The sequence below is a fragment of the Engystomops pustulosus genome, chromosome 10 (genome assembly GCF_040894005.1).
Source record: "Engystomops pustulosus chromosome 10, aEngPut4.maternal, whole genome shotgun sequence".
Classification (NCBI taxonomy): domain Eukaryota; kingdom Metazoa; phylum Chordata; class Amphibia; order Anura; family Leptodactylidae; genus Engystomops; species Engystomops pustulosus.
The window spans coordinates 80975729-80997728 of record NC_092420.1 but is presented as its reverse complement, the minus strand read 5'-3'; the positions used below and the strand labels follow the sequence as shown (position 1 = coordinate 80997728).

Genomic DNA, 22000 nt, shown 5'->3' with positions numbered 1-22000 from the left:
GATTGGACACTATGGGGTTCATTTACTAATTGCCCCGGGATTTTGGCACACACGATCGGATTGTGGCGCATCGGCGCTGGCATGCACGCAACGGAAATCGGGGTGCGTGGCCGAACGAAAACCCGACGGATTCGGAAAAACCGCCGCATTTAAAAACAGAAAAGTGTTGCGGGACTTGCGTTTACCTTCACTCGGTCCGGCTTGGTGTAGATCAGTGCATCTCGGGGAACTTCAGCGCAGCAGCGACACCTGGTGGACGTCGGAGGAACTGCCTTAGTGAATCCCGTCCGGACCCGAATCCACCGCAGAGAACGCACCGCTGGATCGCGAATGGACCGGGTAAGTAAATCTGCCATCTGTTATGCTTCTCCTGCTCTATAACGTACTGTCTGCAGATAAAACACTATGGGGCAGATTTACTTACCCGGTCCTGTCGCCATCCTGCGGTGCATTGTCCGACGAGGATTCGGGTCTGCCGCGATTCACTAAGATCGTGCGCCCCGAGTTCCTGCATCTGTCGCTTCTGCGCCGAGGTCCGCCGGAGTTCACCTGCTTCTTCCTGATCTTGCGACGCAATTCTTTTTTTTTAATTCTATGGGGTTGTCCGACGGCCATGCCCCCCGATTTCTGTCGCATGCAAGCCAGCGCTGATGCGCCACAATCCGTTCACGTGCACCAAAGACCCAGGGTAATTCGGCACAAAACAGAAATATTCGGGAAACCCGACGAAAGTGCGGCATTTGGACCCTTAGTAAATGTGCCCCTATGTACAATCTACACAGCACCTCCTGCTCTATAACATGCTGTCTTCAAATTGGATACTACGTGCAATCTATTCTGCACCTCCTGCTTTACATCATAATCCTGCCAGTAGCATATTGTTGTCTTAAAGATGAAGCCATGCATGTCTAAGTACAAGACTACGTGTTATGGTAAAACTGTGAATGTCTGTTCCTTCTGTTTTACACCATCCTGACTGTGAATAGCACATTATGGATTATTTTCTCTTGCTCTATAACAAGTCTGGTTTTCATGTTCAGTCTAACTTGTTTCAACATAAATAACAGCGAGCTTCAGATAAGTATTAAGAAACTCAAAGACTTTCATCTTCTCCCTGATATTCTGTATACTGTACACATCACGGGGGACATATACAAATAATACAAGACATTAAAGTGAAAAAAGAGAATATGTTTACAGTCTATGAGGATTAGGGGATGACACAAGAGCTTACAGTCTATGAGGATGAGGGGGTGACACAAGAGCTTACAGTCTATGAGGATGAGGGGGTGACACAAGAGCTTACAGTCTATGAGGATGAGGGGTGACACAAGAGCTTACAGTCTATGAGGATGAGGGGGTGACACAAGAGCTTACAGTCTATGAGTATGAGGGGGTGACACAAGAGCTTACAGTCTATGAGGATGAGGGGTGACACAAGAGCTTACAGTCTATGAGGATGAGGGGTGACACAAGAGCTTACAGTCTATGAGGATGAGGGGTGACACAAGAGCTTACAGTCTATGAGGATGAGGGGGAGACACAAGAGCTTACAGTCTATGAGGATGAGGGGGAGACACAAGAGCTTACAGTCTATGAGGATGAGGATGTGACACAAGAGCTTACAGTCTATGAGGATGAGGGGGTGACACAAGAGCTTACAGTCTATGAGGATGAGGGGGAGACACAAGAGCTTACAGTATATGAGGATGAGGATGTGACACAAGAGCTTACAGTCTATGAGGATGAGGGGTGACACAAGAGCTTACAGTCTATGAGGATGAGGGGTGACACAAGAGCTTACAGTCTATGAGGATGAGGGGTGACACAAGAGCTTACAGTCTATGAGGATGAGGGGGAGACACAAGAGCTTACAGTCTATGAGGATGAGGGGGAGACACAAGAGCTTACAGTCTATGAGGATGAGGATGTGACACAAGAGCTTACAGTCTATGAGGATGAGGGGGTGACACAAGAGCTTACAGTCTATGAGGATGAGGGGGAGACACAAGAGCTTACAGTATATGAGGATGAGGATGTGACACAAGAGCTTACAGTCTATGAGGATGAGGGGTGACACAAGAGCTTACAGTCTATGAGGATGAGGGGTGACACAAGAGCTTACAGTCTATGAGGATGAGGGGTGACACAAGAGCTTACAGTCTATGAGGATGAGGGGGAGACACAAGAGCTTACAGTCTATGAGGATGAGGGGGAGACACAAGAGCTTACAGTCTATGAGGATGAGGATGTGACACAAGAGCTTACAGTCTATGAGGATGAGGGGGTGACACAAGAGCTTACAGTCTATGAGGATGAGGGGGAGACACAAGAGCTTACAGTCTATGAGGATGAGGGGGTGACACAAGAGCTTACAGTCTATGAGGATGAGGGGGAGACACAAGAGCTTACAGTCTATGAGGATGTGACACAAGAGCTTACAGTCTATGAGGATGAGGGGGTGACACAAGAGCTTACAGTCTATGAGGATGAGGATGTGACACAAGAGCTTACAGTCTATGAGGATGAGGGGGTGACACAAGAGCTTACAATCTATGAGGATGAGGGGGTGACACAAGAGCTTACAGTCTATGAGGATGAGGGGGTGACACAAGAGCTTACAGTCTATGAGGATGAGGGGGTGACACAAGAGCTTACAGTCTATGAGGATAAAGGGGTGACACAAGAGCTTACAGTCTATGAGGATGAGGGGGTGACACAAGAGATTACAGTCTATGAGGATGAGGGGGGACAGAAGAGCTTACAGTCTATGAGGATGAGGGGGTGACACAAGAGCTTACAGTCTATGAGGATGAGGGGGTGACACAAGAGCTTACAGTCTATGAGGATGAGGGGGTGACACAAGAGCTTACAGTCTATGAGGATGAGGGGGTGACACAAGAGCTTACAGTCTATGAGGATGAGGGGGTGACACAAGAGCTTACAGTTTATGAGGATGAGGGGGTGACACAAGAGCTTACAGTCTATGAGGATGAGGGGGTGACACAAGAGCTTACAGTCTATGAGGATGAGGAGGTGACACAAGAGCTTACAGTCTATGAGGATGAGGGGTGACACAAGAGCTTACAGTCTATGAGGATGAGGGGGTGACACAAGAGCTTACAGTCTATGAGGATGAGGGGGTGACACAAGAGCTTACAGTCTATGAGGATGAGGAGGTGACACAAGAGCTTACAGTCTATGAGGATGAGGGGTGACACAAGAGCTTACAGTCTATGAGGATGAGGATGTGACACAAGAGCTTACAGTCTATGAGGATGAGGGGTGACACAAGAGCTTACAGTCTATGAAGATGAGTGGGTGACACAAGAGCTTACAGTCTATGAGGATGAGGGGATGACACAAGAGCTTACAATCTATGAGGATGAGGGGGTGACACAAGAGCTTACAGTCTATGAGGATGAGGGGGTGACACAAGAGCTTACAATCTATGAGGATGAGGGGGTGACACAAGAGCTTACAGTCTATGAGGATGAGGGGGTGACACAAGAGCTTACAGTCTATGAGGATGAAGGGGTGACACAAGAGCTTACAGTCTATGAGGATGAGGGGGTGACACAAGAGATTACAGTCTATGAGGATGAGGGGGGACAGAAGAGCTTACAGTCTATGAGGATGAAGGGGTGACACAAGAGCTTACAGTCTATGAGGATGAGGGGGTGACACAAGAGCTTACAGTCTATGAGGATGAGGGGGTGACACAAGAGCTTACAGTCTATGAGGATGAGGGGGTGACACAAGAGCTTACAGTTTATGAGGATGAGGGGGTGACACAAGAGCTTACAGTCTATGAGGATGAGGGGGTGACACAAGAGCTTACAGTCTATGAGGATGAGGGGATGACACAAGAGCTTACAGTCTATGAGGATGAGGGGGTGACACAAGAGCTTACAGTCTATGAGGATGAAGGGGTGACACAAGAGCTTACAGTCTATGAGGATGAGGGGGTGACACAAGAGATTACAGTCTATGAGGATGAGGGGGGACAGAAGAGCTTACAGTCTATGAGGATGAGGGGGTGACACAAGAGCTTACAGTCTATGAGGATGAGGGGGTGACACAATAGCTTACAGTCTATGAGGATGAGGGGGTGACACAAGAGCTTACAGTCTATGAGGATGAGGGGGTGACACAAGAGCTTACAGTCTATGAGGATGAGGGGGTGACAAGAGATTACAGTCTATGAGGATGAGGGGGGACAGAAGAGCTTACAGTCTATGAGGATGAGGGGGTGACACAAGAGCTTACAGTCTATGAGGATGAGGGGGTGACACAAGAGCTTACAGTCTATGAGGATGAGGGGGTGACACAAGAGCTTACAGTCTATAAGGATGAGGGGGTGACACAAGAGCTTACAGTCTATGAGGATGAGGGGGTGACACAAGAGCTTACAGTCTATGAGGATGAGGGGGTGACACAAGAGATTACAGTCTATGAGGATGAGGGGGGACAGAAGAGTTTACAGTCTATGAGGATGAGGGGGTGACACAAGAGCTTACAGTCTATGAGGATGAGGGGGTGACACAAGAGCTTACAGTCTATGAGGATGAGGGGGTGACACAAGAGCTTACAGTCTGAGGATGAGGGGATGACACAAGAGCTTACAGTCTATGAGGATGAGGGGGAGACACAAGAACTTACAGTCTATGAGGATGAGGGGGTGACACAAGAGCTTACAGTCTATGAGGATGAGGGGGTGACACAAGAGCTTACAGTCTATGAGGATGAGGGGGTGACACAAGAGCTTACAGTCTATGAGAGTAAGGGGGGTGACACAAGAGCTTACAGTCTATGAGGATGAGGGGGTCACACAAGAGCTTACAGTGTATGAGGATGAGGGGGTGACACAAGAGCTTACAGTCTATGAGGATGAGGGGGGGACACAAGAGCTTACAGTCTTAAAGGATGAGGGGTGACACAAGAGCTTACAGTCTATGAGGATGAGGGGGACAGAAGAGCTTACAATCTATGAGGATGAGAGGGAGACACAAGATCTTACAGTCTATGAGAATGAGGGGGTGACAAAAGAGCTTACAGTCTATGAGGATGAGGGGGGACAGAAGAGCTTACAGTCTATGAGGATGAGGGGGTGACACAAGAGCTTACAGTCTATGAGGATGAGGGGGAGACACGAGAGCTTACAGTCTATGAGGATGAGGGGGGACACAAGAGCTTACAGTCTATCAGGATGAGGGGGTGACACAAGAGCTTACAGTCTATGAGGATGAGGGGGTGACACAAGGGCTTACAGTCTATGAGAATGAGGGGGTGACACAAGAGCTTACAGTCAGAGGATGAGGGGTGACACAAGAGCTTACAGTCTATGAGGATGAGGGGGATGACACAAGAGCTTACAGTCTATGAGGATGAGGGGGTGACACAAGAGCTTACAGTCTATGAGGATGAGGAGGTGACACAAGAGCTTACAGTCTATGAGGATGAGGGGGGACAGAAGAGCTTACAATCTATGAGGATGAGGGGGACAGAAGAGCTTACAATCTATGAGGATGAGGGGGAGACACAAGATCTTACAGTCTATGAGGATGAGGGGGTGACACAAGAGCTTACAATCTATGAGGATGAGAGGGAGACACAAGATCTTACAGTCTATGAGGATGAGGGGGTGACAAAAGAGCTTACAGTCTATGAGGATGAGGGGGGACAGAAGAGCTTACAGTCTATGAGGATGAGGGGGTGACACAAGAGCTTACAGTCTATGAGGATGAGGGGGAGACACGAGAGCTTACAGTCTATGAGGATGAGGGGGGACACAAGAGCTTACAGTCTATGAGGATGAGGGGGTGACACAAGAGCTTACAGTCTATGAGGATGAGGGGGTGACACAAGGGCTTACAGTCTATGAGAATGAGGGGGTGACACAAGAGCTTACAGTCAGAGGATGAGGGGTGACACAAGAGCTTACAGTCTATGAGGATGAGGGGGATGACACAAGAGCTTACAGTCTATGAGGATGAGGGGGTGACACAAGAGCTTACAGTCTATGAGGATGAGGAGGTGACACAAGAGCTTACAGTCTATGAGGATGAGGGTGGACAGAAGAGCTTACAATCTATGAGGATGAGGGGGACAGAAGAGCTTACAATCTATGAGGATGAGGGGGAGACACAAGATCTTACAGTCAATGAGGATGAGGGGGTGACACAAGAGCTTACAGTCTATGAGGATGAGGGGGAGACACAAGATCTTAAAGTCTATGAGGATGAGGAGGTGACACAAGAGCTTACAGTCTATGGGGCTGAGGGGGGCAGAAGCGCTCACAGTCTATGAGGATGAGGGGGTGACACAAGAGCTTACAGTCTATGAGGATGAGGGGGTGACGCAAGAGCGTAGAGTCTATGAGGATGAGGAGGTGACACAAGAGCTTACAGTCTATGAGGATGAGGGGGGGACAGAAGAGCTTACAATCTATGAGGATGAGGGGGGACAGAAGAGCTTACAATCTATGAGGATGAGGGGGAGACACAATATCTTACAGTCTATGAGGATGAGGGGGAGACACAAGAGCTTACAGTCTATGAGGATGAGGGGGGACAGAAGAGCTTACAATCTATGAGGATGAGGGGGAGACACAAGATCTTACAGTCTATGAGGATGAGGGGGTGACACAAGAGCTTACAGTCTATGAGGATGAGGGGGAGACACAAGATCTTAAAGTCTATGAGGATGAGGAGGTGACACAAGAGCTTACAGTCTATGGGGCTGAGGGGGGCAGAAGAGCTCACAGTCTATGAGGATGAGGGGGTGACACAAGAGCTTACAGTCTATGAGGATGAGGGGGTGACGCAAGAGCGTACAGTCTATAAGGATGAGGGGGTGACACAAGAGCTTACAGTCTATGAGGATGAGGAGGTGACACAAGAGCTTACAGTCTATGAGGATGAGGGGGGGACAGAAGAGCTTACAATCTATGAGGATGAGGGGGGACAGAAGAGCTTACAATCTATGAGGATGAGGGGGAGACACAATATCTTACAGTCTATGAGGATGAGGGGGTGACACAAGAGCTTACAGTCTATGAGGATGAGGGGGAGACACAAGATCTCACAGTCTATGAGGATGAGGAGTTGACACAAGAGCTTACAGTCTATGGGGATGAGGGGGGCAGAAGAGCTCACAGTCTATGAGGATGAGGGGGTGACACAAGAGCTTACAGTCTATGGGGATGAGGGGGTGACACAAGAGCTTACAGTCTATGAGGATGAGGGGGGACACAAGAGCTTACAGTCTATGAGGATGAGTGGGTGACACAAGAGCTTACAGTCTATGAGGATGAGTGGGTGACACAAGAGCTTACAGTCTATGAGGATTAGGGGAGTGACACAAGAGCTTACAGTCTATGAGGATGAGGGGAGGACACAAGAGCTTACAGTCTATGAGGATGAGAGGGTGAAACAAGAGCTTACAGTCTATGAGGATGAGGGGGGGACACAAGAGCTCACAGTCTATGAGGATGAGGGGGTGGCACAAGAGCTTACAGTCTATGAAGCTGAGGGGGTGACACAAGAGCTTACAGTCTATGAGGATGAGAGGGTGACACAAGAGCTTACAGTCTATAAGGATGAGGGGGGACACAAAGAGGATGGGTTGGGTGATAGACTGAGATGAGAGAGAAGAGGTAGCATTGTGCAGAGCTTTGTGGATGAGGCTGATTAATTTAAAGTTTATTCCAAAGGAGATGGGCAAACAGTGCAGTTCCTGGCACAGACTGGAAATATCCGTGTAGCATTTGATCTGAAGGACAAGCCTGGTTTAGATCACTTAGGGCATTGATGGTAAACCTTTTAGCAGCCGAGTGCCCAAACTGCAACCCAAAACTTCCTTATTTATCGTGAGGTACCAACCAAAGATTAAAGCAGAAACTTATTGCTCCCTGTTCTGCAACAACCTTCTGGCCTCGTAATGACAGAAACACAGTAGAAAGAAAGATGGAACATTTGCATCATTTTAGCTTCTTTCCAGTGTCCCTCTGTACACAGAGAATCGTGGGGACAGCAGGAGGTCCTCCAAAGGTAATTCATCCCTGTCTATTCATTCTTCCTCTTCCTACAGCCCCAAGTAGCGAAGTAAGTATCAAAATATGACTGAAAGCAGCATCTTTTAAGTTGGTTGGAACTGTAGAAGATTCTTTGAGTTCTGTCTGGTGTGCTGGGACGATGGCCCAGGTGCCCACAGAAAGGGCTCTAAGTGCCGCCTCTGGCACCCGTGCCATAGGTTCGCCACCACTGACTTAGGGGTATAAGAATTATTATAGCTTACTGTTGCTCAGATGTCCACCATAACAGTTGTAAAAGTTGAAAAATGTTTGGAATAAGGTAATTCAATACAATTAATGTGTTCCAGGGCTGCTGTCTGTAACATGGCAGTTACACTCCTGAAAACCAAATATGAAGCTGCAAGCAATGGGTTTGGCTTTGAATTTCATTACAACACATTTACAGGTATTTAAAAAAAAAAATGTGTCTCACTTACCCTAAAATTGTGTCTGGCAGGTTAAAAAGGAGATTAAGCTGCATTACCATAGGTGACCTGCAGACTAGAGGGGCAGTGATTTTGAACATAAAAATAATTACAAGTTGCAGCCCCAGATGAAGGAGATGTTACCAGAATGTTACCAATCATCAAGGGTTAACCATCAGTTCTTCCTATTAAAGCATCAAAGGACAACCTAGACCACATTGAAGCCCTATTGGATGAAGAAATTTGTATGATATCAGGATACATTGTATACCCTATGATCTAACATTTTAACCTTGATTGAAATCAAGTGCCATTAGTTCTGAGACCTGAAATATTTTAGATAATTTTGATGGAACACCCAGAACCTTACATTACCATGAGTGAGTTTGGACCTTATAGTTCATCACTGGTGGGGATCCAACACCAAAGACCCCAGCGACGACTCCTTACAGTGTACAGCCTACTACAACCAAACTAAGGCTACATTCACACGATCTACGCCATCCATACCATAGTACGGCGCGCATACATCGGTGCCGGGGAGAGGAGGAGGGGATGAGCGCCGCTCACCCCCTCCCCTCTCCACAGCGATATATTGCCGCGGTGCCGCATTACGTGGAAAAATCAGACATGTCCTATCTTTCTCCCGGCTACGGAACGGTATGGTGCTGCATGTGTGCTGCACCGTGCCACTCCCGTAGGGCACCATGAGCCTATTGCCGTGTATAGGGGATGTATATACGCCGTATATATGTCGGCCGCATATACATCCCCAGAACGTTCGTGTGAATGTAGCCTTACACAACAAAATTTGTAACGAAGCACAAAGTAACCCCAGCTACGATGTACAGTACCTTGATCTTCCCTTCGTGTATATCTATATGAGTAATGGCAGATGATATCTACCTCAAGCTCCAGCCATTTTTTATACAATTTGCCATAAGTGTACAACTGACGCCTTTTTATTTATTTAGGTTTATTGACTTTTTGTTGTTTCAGTAACAAACTTTGCTTGTGTTTTATTTTTTTTTTAACCTCAGATTCCCTCATGTCTGGGATTGAAAGCACATTCAATATTATACACAACCCAGCTGACGCTCTCCCCGTAGCTGCTCTCGGAAGACTTAAAACCTACTTCATGGGGGTTTTTACTGATCTGTTTGAGGTAAGAAACCTCTTTGTACCGGTACCAAGAGAAAAAAACACACGATTTTGCTATTGAATGTTTGCATTTCATTGTGACATATAGATTGGCTATCACGCTGAAGGACTTCAGGAATTATTAATGAGCCGACATTTGTTCTCCTCTCAAAGCGGACTACTAAACGTAGAGAAAATTATGGATATGCTTAAAAAGGTAAGAACTTTTTCTCTTTTTTTTCTTCTTTTAACAAGTGAAATAATGTAGAAAGAACGGTAACGGCACAATGCATCAAAATTATTGGAAACCTGTGAAGTCTCCTCCAAGGAACATTAATGTACCAATAGGTGTCAAGTTTAGACAAATTTACCTGTAATAAAGTTGAAAGGATATTAAAGAGGCATTAAAGGGATATTGATTTAACCGTGAGGTTGTTTTCTATTGTTATCTCTTGGTTAAAGGCAAAGAGGATTTTATCAACTTCTTTCATGACCGTTTCGGCTCCGGAAAAACAAGGGTAGATATCTGGTTTGGAAAATTATAAAAATCTCTGTATTCTTTGTTTATTGCTTTATTGCTTGTAAAAAAATTCAGTTCACCCCCGCCCCAACTTTGTATCGATATACATAAAAGTGACTAGTTGGCGCCCACTGAAAAATCAGAGTCCATGGCAAATGCCCTGCATGCCCACCCCGCATTATTCCCCTTCATAACAATCTTAAATCAGCTCGTCCAAAAGTCTTCCATTACTTCTGCTACTGAGGTGAGATCCAGGGAAACCCCCTTCTCTCTATTTTTTCAAAAAAGGTCAATATAATATAGGTCCATACTGATTGTACTCTTCCGGTAGATACCCAAAGATTTGATCCCTTTTACTTACACTTTTTTAAGAACAAATCTTAATAGGGGTTTTCTCACTGCAATAACTTCATCTATTCATGAATCACATCCGTGAAAAATATAGGACGGGTTTCAAAATGTATTATCTTGGACAAAGGATCAGTAATAAAAAAAACTACGGGTCGCGGATCACACTTTCGTCCGCCTGTGTGCTGTTTTCGGGATTTGCACGGCTTGGACAGGTATTTAACAGGTGTCTGTGCTGGGATTATGTCACACGCGATCAGTTTTTGGCGCAGCTGCTCTGTTTCCATGAGACATAATTTTGGGAGCGTGCCATCGGACGATCAGACTGATTCGGACTGAGCGCAGGATTCAACTTTCAAATTGAGTCACAACAATCCAATGCACTTGCAAGCACCGGGAAGAAGAAGGTGAACTCCGGTGGACCTGAGCGGGGAAGCGACACATGCAGGATATCAGGTGCATTATCTTAGTGAATCGCGGCACAGTGCCGGATCGTCGGACAATGCACTTTCCGTGAACTCCGTCGGACTCGGACAGGTAAGTAAATGTGCCCCAGTGTGAAAACAGCCATAGAAAACAAAAGCTCAGTAAGATATCCGTGAAAGGATGTGAAAAACAACGCCAGTGTGAAGCAGCCCTTACAAATAACAACCTTTATAAAAATCTTACATGGCCCACAATAATTTTCTGCTCTCAAACTTACAAAACAGTCCAACTCCATTTCAATGGCAATTATGCGGCAGGTGCATATACTTTAAAATTTTAAAAAAACAATTTTCATGAAAATATCTATTACTGTGTGGCTATAATTGACGGCAAGTCAGAGGAGCTGTCAAAAATGAAAGGAAAAATGCAGTAATTTTATTACAGTTATAAGGTCTCAAAATTGAAAATCAAAGCTAATTGCCAAAAATGAGAGAAATATATACATGAAAAAATAAATTGTCAAAACCATTAATATGACCCCAATAAATGTCATTATTTGCAATGGCCAAATTTGCCTTGTATCAAGTCTTTAAAGGGGTTTTCCAGGAATTCTGAAAAACTCTGCAGGGTCTGTAGACAATGATGCCTAAAATAATTGATAATGGGGCTTATTTACTAAGGGTCCGTGGCCGCACTTTCGTGTTTTACGACGATTTTATGTCGCACACGATTGGATTTTGGCACGGCTGTGCTGGCTTCCATGCGACATAAATCGGGGGGCGGGCCATCGGACGATCTGACGGATTCGGACTGAACGCGGGATTTAACATTCAAATTGTGTCACAAGATCAGCACTTACATGCACCAGGAAGAAGAAGGTGAACTCCGGCGGACCTGAGCAGGGAAGCGACACATGCAGGATATCGGGCACACAATCTTAGTGAATTACAGCAGAGTCCAGGATCGTCGGACAATGCACTTTCGGTGCACTCCTCCAGACAGGTAAGTAGATGTGCCCCTATGTATTTCCCTGTTTTGGCTGCGAGTTCCTCATCGCTCTGGTACATCGTGTCTTTGGTACCTCCACTTGCCTCGAAGTGTCAGGGGTCGTAGGACCTACTTTGGCCGATCAGTAGGTTCCTAGGGCCACAGATGTGACAAAACTCCTGTGATAATGGTATCTTTTGCTCTAAATACGTGCTAGGTATAAGGGATCGCATCTTTGGGACTCCAAATGATTGTAAGAATGATGGTCCTACGTCTCCAGTTTGAGCCATGGTCGCACATGGACATTGCAGAATCCAATTTTTTTTTTTTGTCTAACATGTATAACCTGATGTTTAGTTGTCTGAAACTTTTTTATCAGCTTTTACCTCTATCCACCCACAATTTCCCATGTTTTGCTTCATCTGTTAAGTCACGCGATTGTAATCAGAGAGGATACATTTTATAATTTGTCTCCTGCGCTACCAGGATGTCACATCTCATTCATTCCACTACCGCCTCCCCCCCAGACTGCAGCTATAGATCAGTAACCACGCCTCCAAATCTGTGCCCTGTGTCAGAGGCATTCTGGGAGTTGTAGGCAAAAAAGCTTTTGGTGGGACCATGAAGAAATTGCTGCTAAATTGACATGAGTTTTACCATCTACTGGGACCTTTAGTTATAAGAAAATAATATGCTGAAAATCCTTCATTAAAGGAAATCCACCATCAAAATCCCTCATGATAAACCAGGGACACTTAACATTACTGTTTTAATCTTCTTATATGTGTTATCCATTGCCTCCTTTCTTCTTAAATCAACTTTTAAAATTATGCTTATGAGCCTGAAGTTATCCTGGGTGTGTTACCAGAGCCACTCCATTCTTCAGCTTCACGGGCTGTTGCACTGTATCACCCTCTCCACTGTTTTCTCACCCCTCCTTCTTCCTGATGAAATCTTGCTGTAGAAGAAGAAGTTTTAGCAGTGGGAGGGGTCAAAGTGCTCCTGTAAACTGAAACAGCCTGTGATGCTGCAGCACGGAGGGGCGCTGGTAACACCCAAGAAGCCCTTCAGGCTCATTTGCATAATTTTAAAAGTTGAAGGAAGGAAGCCATGGATAACAAATATAAGAAGATTAACACAGTCCCGGTGCCTGGATTTACGTGTCCCTGGTTTATCAAGATGGATTTAGATGGTCGATTTACTTTAAACTCTTTGTGACAAATGATGATGGACTTGGTCATCTCTCTGTCTCCGTGAGAAGAATGGCACGGTGGTCATTTAAGACCCTCCCCATCAGACATTGAACTACCTATTAGCTATTTTTCCTACATTTTTACATTTTACATTGTGACCTTACTAAAGTTTAACAATTGTTTTGATGCAGCTGCACGACTGGAAACCACTTTCTTCCAACGAGCCTCTCGCTTCAGTTTACTTTAGGATGTTTGGACAGGAAATGATCTACTACGGGTGGAACAAAAACTCACTAGAGAGTATTCTCAAGGTAAGCCAAATAAATTGAGTGTCCCCATTGGAACCTTTGCTGAGAGCTTCATCCAGTGTAAGTTTAATCTTTGGACACCTCTTCTCTCTGTAAGAGAAGCTACAAGAAGTAGTAGTGGTTGAACCCCCTATAGATTTATCTATTTTTGTAGAACAATATAAAGCTTTTATAGTATACAATGTGAGATCAAGTCCTTCATGTGTTTTGAGGAGAAATAAAGAGTTCCAGTCCTTGAAATTGATGATCAATTTGAGATTGGCATGGGCTTGTCTCCTGGCACCTCCACCAATCAGCTGCCCAGGTCGGTGACTTTGTGTCCATTTGTCATGTGATCTTATTGCAACTCAGTCCATGTGAATAGTACAATGGGTGGCAGGGGGCTCGGTGGAGGTACAGAGACCTCGGCACTCTTCAGTTCTAAGATCCAGGGGAACCAATCTCATTCCCAGTATCTTCTTGATGGATAACATTCTAGACTTTCATCCCAGCCATTCGAATCAAGATGCAACCAACTTGGCCGTCCATGGTGCACTACATAGGGTGGACCTCCAACAATTTTCTTTCCACCTTGGTTGGCCATATGCTAGAGGTCATGTCTGACAGAATATATCATCCATGTGATTAATGTATTGTGTTTTTTTGGCAGTTTTCTCCCAGTGACAAGCACACCACATTAGGAACTATGGTGAACGCCCTCCAAAAGGGTGTGGATATAAATTGGGCTAAACCCTTAATATCAAGTGAAAACCGTCATGTTGTACCAACCTGTGTTGGCCTCCCACTGGAAACCAGCTTTTATTACTCATCAGTCACACGGGCGCAACTACAAGGTACTACTACTGATAAATGTATGACTCCCATAACCAGCTGTTCCTAAGGATCCCCTTTAACAGTGCAATAGAAATTAAACAATACAAGTAACCTAATAAAGGGAACCTGTCATCAAGGGAACCTGTTCCTTTGTCGAAAAGTGCAGTGGTCCCAGCTTAAATCTGCCTCCTCCAACCAGTAAAATCGTTCCCCAAAACTTTTCTGCCCTTGTCTATGTTGCTTCTGTTCACTGGTACGTGGCTTCGCCCACCGTCGCATGGCCCCACCCATCATGGGGTGCGTGAAATGGTGACAATATCTGCAGGTTCCCACACAGTGCTCACTGCTGAATACACAATGTAAGTTAGATGGACGGCATTTTGGTAAGGGCAGGAAGGGGAAAGGATGAGGACTTCCTGTCTGCTTAGGTCAAGATTTGAAGAGACACTAAGCTATCAATCAAAAAGAAGGAGGTGTGGTTCACTGGCAGCCCAGGAAAAAACATGACTCTTCTCTTCAGAATATGACTCATCTGTACTCATTTGCATATCAAAATCTGGTTGTAATTAAGGTCTTAGTGGAAAGTAATTTTAGGTGATGTGGGGAAGGAATTTTAACCCTTTACCAGCAGGTAGTACTGGTGTGTGGGGTTATTTTCTGGTGACTTTAAAAGCAAAAGGCCATGTTAAAAAACTCATTCATTGTGCCCAATGGAAGAGTGATCTCAAACAGGAACATAGCCTTACAATCTCCACCATAAATAAACCTGACATCTTTATTAATCTACTGATAATCCAAGTCTTCACATTTAACATTTTTGATATTGTGAATGAATAAAAAATTGAGCTACATTTTAAATAAAAACTCACAACTATTGTGCTGCCGTAGAGTCTGTGTAATCCCTCCACATAGCTAGCTGTGCTGCTGCTTATAACATAAAGTAGATCCAAAAAGCCCAATGCACCTGGTTTGGTTTAAACCATCAGCTGCTCTCAGTGTTAGGAAATCATTATTATTCAAGGGGGGGGCAGAAAAAAACTGTTTTATAGTTGGCAAATTCTGCAGTTGTAAAGACGCCGCCTACACAGAGTCTGCAGGAGAAGTAAGGGGGAAGGAGTCGTATGGCCCTAGTTTCTGAACATTTCCAGTATGCACATAGCAATATAATGCTACATCTAAAACTAGGAACAGGTTGCAGTAATTATGTCAGGACATCTAAAAGGGAATAAAGGAATAAAAACTTTCGCTCAAACTTAATTTTTTTAGATTTATTTTTAATGCAAAGTAACCAGAAAGTTGCTCGTCTTCTTCGTCTACACTTTGTAATATTGTCTTCTTATTTGACAGCTCAGTCTCACATCAGTCCTGACCCAAAAGACCCAAGCTTTGCCCAGTTACTTCAATCCAACATAAACCTGAAATCCAAGTTTTCTGTCAGGTACAGTACTTATTATGCAATACATGGAAACCATAAGGGACATGTGTCATTATTTCTGCTAGTCAAATTGTCTCATTTTTGTGACTTTTGTCGTTTTTGCGTCTTTTTTCAAATACGCCTTGGTCTGCCCCTTGTGCAGTGCCTTATATATCTTTGTTTTCCAGATGTTCCGTGCGACTTTTCACTTATGTATCACTTTTTTTGCTCGACTTTTCAGGCGCAAATCTGCACCTGGTCCAGCGCAGGTGCAAAGGAAGGATTTTTTTCATGGACCCTATTTTAACATGTGTGACCGCAGCCTCACATGTTTTCATCTCCCTGGGGGTGTTACTAGACTGCTTAAAAATGCAAGAAACTACCTCAAATCCTAAATTAACAGTATGCATGTGCAACAAAAAGGCTCAAAAAGAATCCAAAATTTGCGCCTGCCAGGATAGAAAAAACTGAACATGTATCACAAGTAAAAAGACAGGATCATACATAAGGTGCAAAAAAGAGCCGCCAAATGTCTCTAAAATTCACCTCAGAGAGACCAAACTATGATACATGTGCCCCCATGGGTAACTACTTGTTTGGCCGACCAGGAGGATCCCAGTCTTCATCTGATACAGTGATATGAGTATCGGGGGTGGCGGAAGCGTCTAATATAGAAAAAAGGAAGTAATATCAGAATAATAATACAATTTACACTTTTGTGTCCCATCTTGCAGCATGGCGAAGGATATCGTTTTCACGTTTGGGGTGAGCACCGATCTCGTCCAGGCTGGAATGGAATTCCGAACACAAATCAACATGATGCTTCCTGGAAATCTGGAGGCCGATGTTAATGTGGAACAAAACCATTTCAAAATAGATTTTATCCCAGTAAGACAGGAAAATGAAGTCATTTCTGTAAGGTAAGTCGTCCGGGATATTAAAATATCTTAATCAAAATGTAGGCCACTAACATAAGTCAAATAAATGCAAGCTCAGATTACAGGCAGATGGCTCTGCAGAGGAGATGGATACAAATAGTAGTATTATATTTAGGGTACATAGAAAGGTAGGTATATGATGACTTCTTTGTATGCAGAGAGGGATTTTTGCAGCTTTTTTGAGCAAGTCCTCACACTTCTATGCTCTTAGCACTCTGCTTTGGACTTTAGCACCTCCCCCTGCTCTGAGTAAAAGCTGTAGCAGCCTTCTAAAGCAGTCACTTAGAGCAGATGTCTTTGGAGTAAGCCTCCTCTAGTGGGTATTACTTGAAGATTAGGGTCAGCTCAAAGTTTCAGTAGGCCCCTTGGTGCCAAAGCCACAGTAGGTCCCTTTGCAGTGAACTCACTTGGCATCATTACAAATTCAGAAACTAAAACTGATCCCTAAAATATTCCCTAGTTTATCATATCAAACAGCTCATGGTTGTTTTATATAAAGCCCTTTCGTCCCAATGTATTCCTTACGTTCAGCCTTATGTGGGCCCCCCCAGCAGCTCTGGGCCCCCGGCACTTGCCCGGGTGTGCCCAGTGCTGTCGCCGGCCCTGTTGAATATGAAGCAATTACCATCCTTACCTCAAGGTACCCATAGCAATGGCCTGTTCTCCCTGATTTGTAGGAACATCTCTACACCCACTACTCTGGGATTTACACCATATTTTAGAAGTACATTTTTGAGGGTTCACAAACTTATAGTCTTGTAATACTTTCTGTTTTGTCCAACTTTTCTATTATTTTTTTTTATGCACATACAGCCCAATATCTAGATTCACAGCAAGGCGAGAGATATATACACGGGGTGGCTCCCTCCAATCCACATAAAAAGTAGAGTCACCTTCAAAAAGTTCAAAAACACCATAAACAGCTCGAGCGAGAAAACTCTATCTATTTGCTCCAAGTCTGACAAATATTTCTTTAAGATCAGCCATGCAATATTTTACACTCAGGTCAAAGGCATTTGCTATAACAAGAAATGCAGAGGATTTAGCTGCTGCTAAAATGACTCCGGTTGTAGCTGCTGGAACAGAACCAAATGTACTGAAACAGACCTTTAATCCAAGAGACTTGTCAGCGGGGGACACGCCAAGGACCGAGGTAAAGAGAATTCACTATCATCCCAGAAATGTACTTTTCACCGTTGGGATTCACTCTGTCTCATAGAAAAATATAGACTCCCGCTTTTCCGAGCCGGCCTGCAGTTAATCATATGTATATTGCTTAGACTGGGATCAAGGCAGCCGGAGCCACCGAGAGCAAAGCAAACATTTTTGCATTGTGTTTCAACACATCTGGGTGATTTAGAAGGAGCCAACGCTAGGGATGAACTAACCTGCGAGTGATGGAGTACAGCGGCGAGCAATTGTTTATGATTTGCAATGGTGCCACCGTCTCGGGGGGTTTCAATTTATTCAATTTTGCACTTGGTTTACCGGTAAACTTGGTTACCGCAGTTTTAAAGAGGACACGTCGACCCTCCTGTTGTAGGAAATATTTGTGTCCGCAATGAAATAACAATTATTAAAGAGGTATTCCTATCTGGGCGTTCATATTTAATTTAATGAACAACGTTGCACTCCAAAGTGAAAAAAAGTGAAGTTTCTTTATTCCACCATTAGTTAGCAACGTTTTGCCTCCTCCATGATGTGTTATCAATAGAGATGAGCGAGCACTAAAATGCGCGGGTGCTCGTTATTCGAGACGAACTTTTCCAGATGCTCGAGTGCTCGTCTCGAATAACGAGCCCCATTGAAGTCAATGGGAGACTCGAGCATTTTTCAAAGGGACCATGGTTCAGGAATAAAATGTGTTATTTAATTGAAAAAGAATGTCTTCTGATAAGTTAGCAGATGTATGCAAACATCTGCAATCTATTATTCACTGTTCCGCGCGTATATTATCTCCCGACAAGTTAACAGATGTGAAGAACAGTGAAGAATAGAATAAAAACAGTGAACACAGTGAACACAGGATCATTTAAGTGAAAAACGCAGTGAAAAACACAGTGAAGAATAGATTACAGATGTTCGGCACATCTGCTTACTTGTCGGGGTGATACGCTGTCCCGGGATCCGCTCCTCTTCTTCCACTGAAGTCTCCCCGTGCTGCCCGATGTCTCCCCGTGCTGCCCGATGTCTCCCCGTGCTGCCCGATGTCTCCCCGTGCTGCCCGATGTCTCCCCCGTGCTGCCCGATGTCTCCCCGTGCTGCCCGATGTCTCCCCCGTGCTGCCCGATGTCTCCCCCGTGCTGCCCGATGTCTCCCCGTGCTGCCCGATGTCTCCCCCGTGCTGCCCGATGTCTCCCCCGTGCTGCCCGATGTCTCCCCGTGCTGCCCGATGTCTCCCCGTGCTGCCCGATGTCTCCCCCGTGCTGCCCGATGTCTCCCCCGTGCTGCCCGATGTCTCCCCCGTGCTGCCCGATGTCTCCCCGTGCTGCCCGATGTCTCCCCGTGCTGCCCGATGTCTCCCCCGTGCTGCCCGATGTCTCCCCCGTGCTGCCCGATGTCTCCCCCGTGCTGCCCGATGTCTCCCCCGTGCTGCCCGATGTCTCCCCGTGCTGCCCGATGTCTCCCCCGTGCTGCCCGATGTCTCCCCCGTGCTGCCGATGTCTCCCCCGTGCTGCCCGATGTCTCCCCCGTGCTGCCCGATGTCTCCCCCGTGCTGCCCGATGTCTCCCCCGTGCTGCCCGATGTCTCCCCCGTGCTGCCCGATGTCTCCCCCGTGCTGCCCGATGTCTCCCCCGTGCTGCCCGATGTCTCCCCCGTGCTGCCCGATGTCTCCCCCGTGCTGCCGATGTCTCCCCCGTGCTGCCCGATGTCTCCCCCGTGCTGCCCGATGTCTCCCCCGTGCTGCCCGATGTCTCCCCGTGCTGCCCGATGTCTCCCCCGTGCTGCCCGATGTCTCCCCGTGCTGCCCGATGTCTCCCCCGTGCTGCCCGATGTCTCCCCCGTGCTGCCCGATGTCTCCCCGCGGTGACCGATGTCTCCCCCGTGCTGCCCGATGTCTCCCCCGTGCTGCCGATGTCTCCCCCGTGCTGCCCGATGTCTCCCCCGTGCTGCCCGATGTCTCCCCCGTGCTGCCCGATGTCTCCCCCGTGCTGCCCGATGTCTCCCCCGTGCTGCCCGATGTCTCCCCCGTGCTGCCCGATGTCTCCCCCGTGCTGTCCGATGTCTCCCCCGTGCTGCCTGATGTCTCCCCGCTGCCCGATGTCTCCCCCGTGCTGCCCGATGTCTCCCCGTGCTGCTTGATGTCTCCCTGCTGCTTGATGTCTCCCTGCTGCCGTTCCGCGCGTATCTTCCGACAGGTAAGCAGATGTGCCGAACATCTGTAATCTATTCTTCACTGTGTTCTTCACTGTCTTTTTCACTTAAATGATCCTGTGTTCACTGTTTTTATTCTATTCTTCATTGTTCTTCACTGTGTTTTTTTAATTAAATGCTCGATCTCGAGCAGGGGAAATACTCGTCCGAGCAACGAGCCGTTTCGAGTACCTTAATACTCGAACGAGCATCAAGCTCGGACGAGTATACTCGCTCATCTCTAGTTATCAAGCATTATGGGGCTCATTTACTAAGGTTCCGCGGTCCGCACTATCGTTGGATATTCCAACGATAGTGGAATATCCAAATGCGCCGCATTTAGCAGGGGTTTTTGGCACACACGATTGGATTTTGGGGCAGCGGCTCTGGCTTTCATGCAACACAAATCGGGGGCGTGGCCATCGGCCGATCCGACTGATTCGGATTAAGTGCGGGATTTAAAATTCAAATTGTGTTGCAAGACAATGCACTTACATGCACCGGGAAAAAGAAGGTGAACTCCGGCGGACCTGAGCGGGGAAGTGATATCGGGCAATCGCGGCAGATTTGCATTCTTGTCAGACAACGCACCTCAGGGAAAGCACAGGGACGGGTAAGTAAATGTGCCCCATTGTGTTAACAATCAACAGATCTAAATAGTGGTGAAAAAAACGGCACATCTGCATAGCGTGTGACGCCATATACAAATATATTACAAACATTTAAAACACTATCTGGATTAAAGTGCACAATAAATAAAGTGTCACATATTATTATATTATGAAAACATTGGGGGGTCATTAACTAAGGGACCGAATCGCGTTTTTTCCAACGGGTTATCCGAATATTTCCGATTTGCGCCGATTTTCCCATAATTGCCCCGGGATTTTGGCACACACGATCGGATTGTGGCGCATCGGCGCCGGCATGCACGCGAAGAAATCGGGGGGCGGGCCGTCGGAAAACCCGACGGATTCGGATAAAACGCTGCATTTTTTTTAAAAAAGTGTCACTTGACACGCGCTTACCTGCACGCACGATAGGACGGTGAACTTCAGTGCACTCCAACGGAATTCAGTGCATCAGCGACACCTAGTGGACATCGGGCGCACTACCTTAGTGAATTCCCAGAAGACCCGAATCCTCCGCAAAGATCGAGCCGCTGGATCGCGACAAGACCGGGTAAGTAAATCTGCCCCATTGTGATTTATACAATATAGGGATTTGAGAAGCAAAACACCCGTCTCGGTAGTTACCGCTGTTTAACCCGGTATGAATCAACAGACGAAGGAGACTTTGTGTACAATAACAAAGTACCCAGTGCGCTAAACATCCAAACATCTGAGGAGGTACGGGAAGGTGCTAAGTGGTCCACAGATAAGCAGGTAATGTCAGGCACGGATGTCATATTGTTGCCATATGGCCAAAGAGTCCATGGCCTGTTGCCTGGAAAGATTAATCAGGTCCCATCTGGCATCACTGCCTCCTCTTAGGGGTCCACAAACTCCAGAAACATCCAGTTGTCGGTCCAACAGTCACCGTATTTATGGAAAGTCCAAATGATGTCCACTCGTATGTCCAACAAATGCTTCAAAGAAAAGATCAGTGAGGATAGAATCCATATATTATATATCCTTAAATAGATAGGTGTACAATCTGTATAGCAATATCCAAAAAGATACGTATCATAAGATATAATACATGTCACCTATCACGGAGACGAGAGAAGAAGCCAAAAGGATTCATTAGATACACAAGGATATACTGTCATAAAAAGACATTCAGGGGGAGATCCCTGTTGAGGCCGTGGGGCCGTATAGGTCCCTATATAGTATAAAACACAATGTTTTCATAATAAAATAATATGTAACACTTTATTTATTGTGTACTTTAATCTGGATACACTTGATTTAGTGTTTTAAATGTCTGTAGTATATATTTGTATATGACGTCACACACGATATGCACATGTGCCGGTGATTTTGTTCATCGCTATATAAGTCTGTTGATTGTTAACACATAAAGCTTTATAATGGGGCTCATTTACTAAGGGTCCGAAC

At 45.9% G+C, this 22000-nt stretch overlaps 1 protein-coding gene across 1 annotated transcript in view; it reads left to right on the top strand.

Annotated features, from left to right (window-relative positions):
- LOC140103581 (vitellogenin-1-like) overlaps positions 1 to 22000 on the top strand; it is a 106679-nt gene that overhangs the window by 39934 nt on the left and 44745 nt on the right. The window contains exons 13-20 of the mRNA XM_072126716.1: positions 8383 to 8480; positions 9540 to 9664; positions 9749 to 9856; positions 13305 to 13424; positions 14071 to 14254; positions 15582 to 15672; positions 16383 to 16568; positions 17592 to 17739. Of these exons, the coding sequence (XP_071982817.1) occupies positions 8383 to 8480; positions 9540 to 9664; positions 9749 to 9856; positions 13305 to 13424; positions 14071 to 14254; positions 15582 to 15672; positions 16383 to 16568; positions 17592 to 17739 (1060 nt within the window). The remainder of the gene's footprint in view (positions 1 to 8382; positions 8481 to 9539; positions 9665 to 9748; positions 9857 to 13304; positions 13425 to 14070; positions 14255 to 15581; positions 15673 to 16382; positions 16569 to 17591; positions 17740 to 22000) is intronic.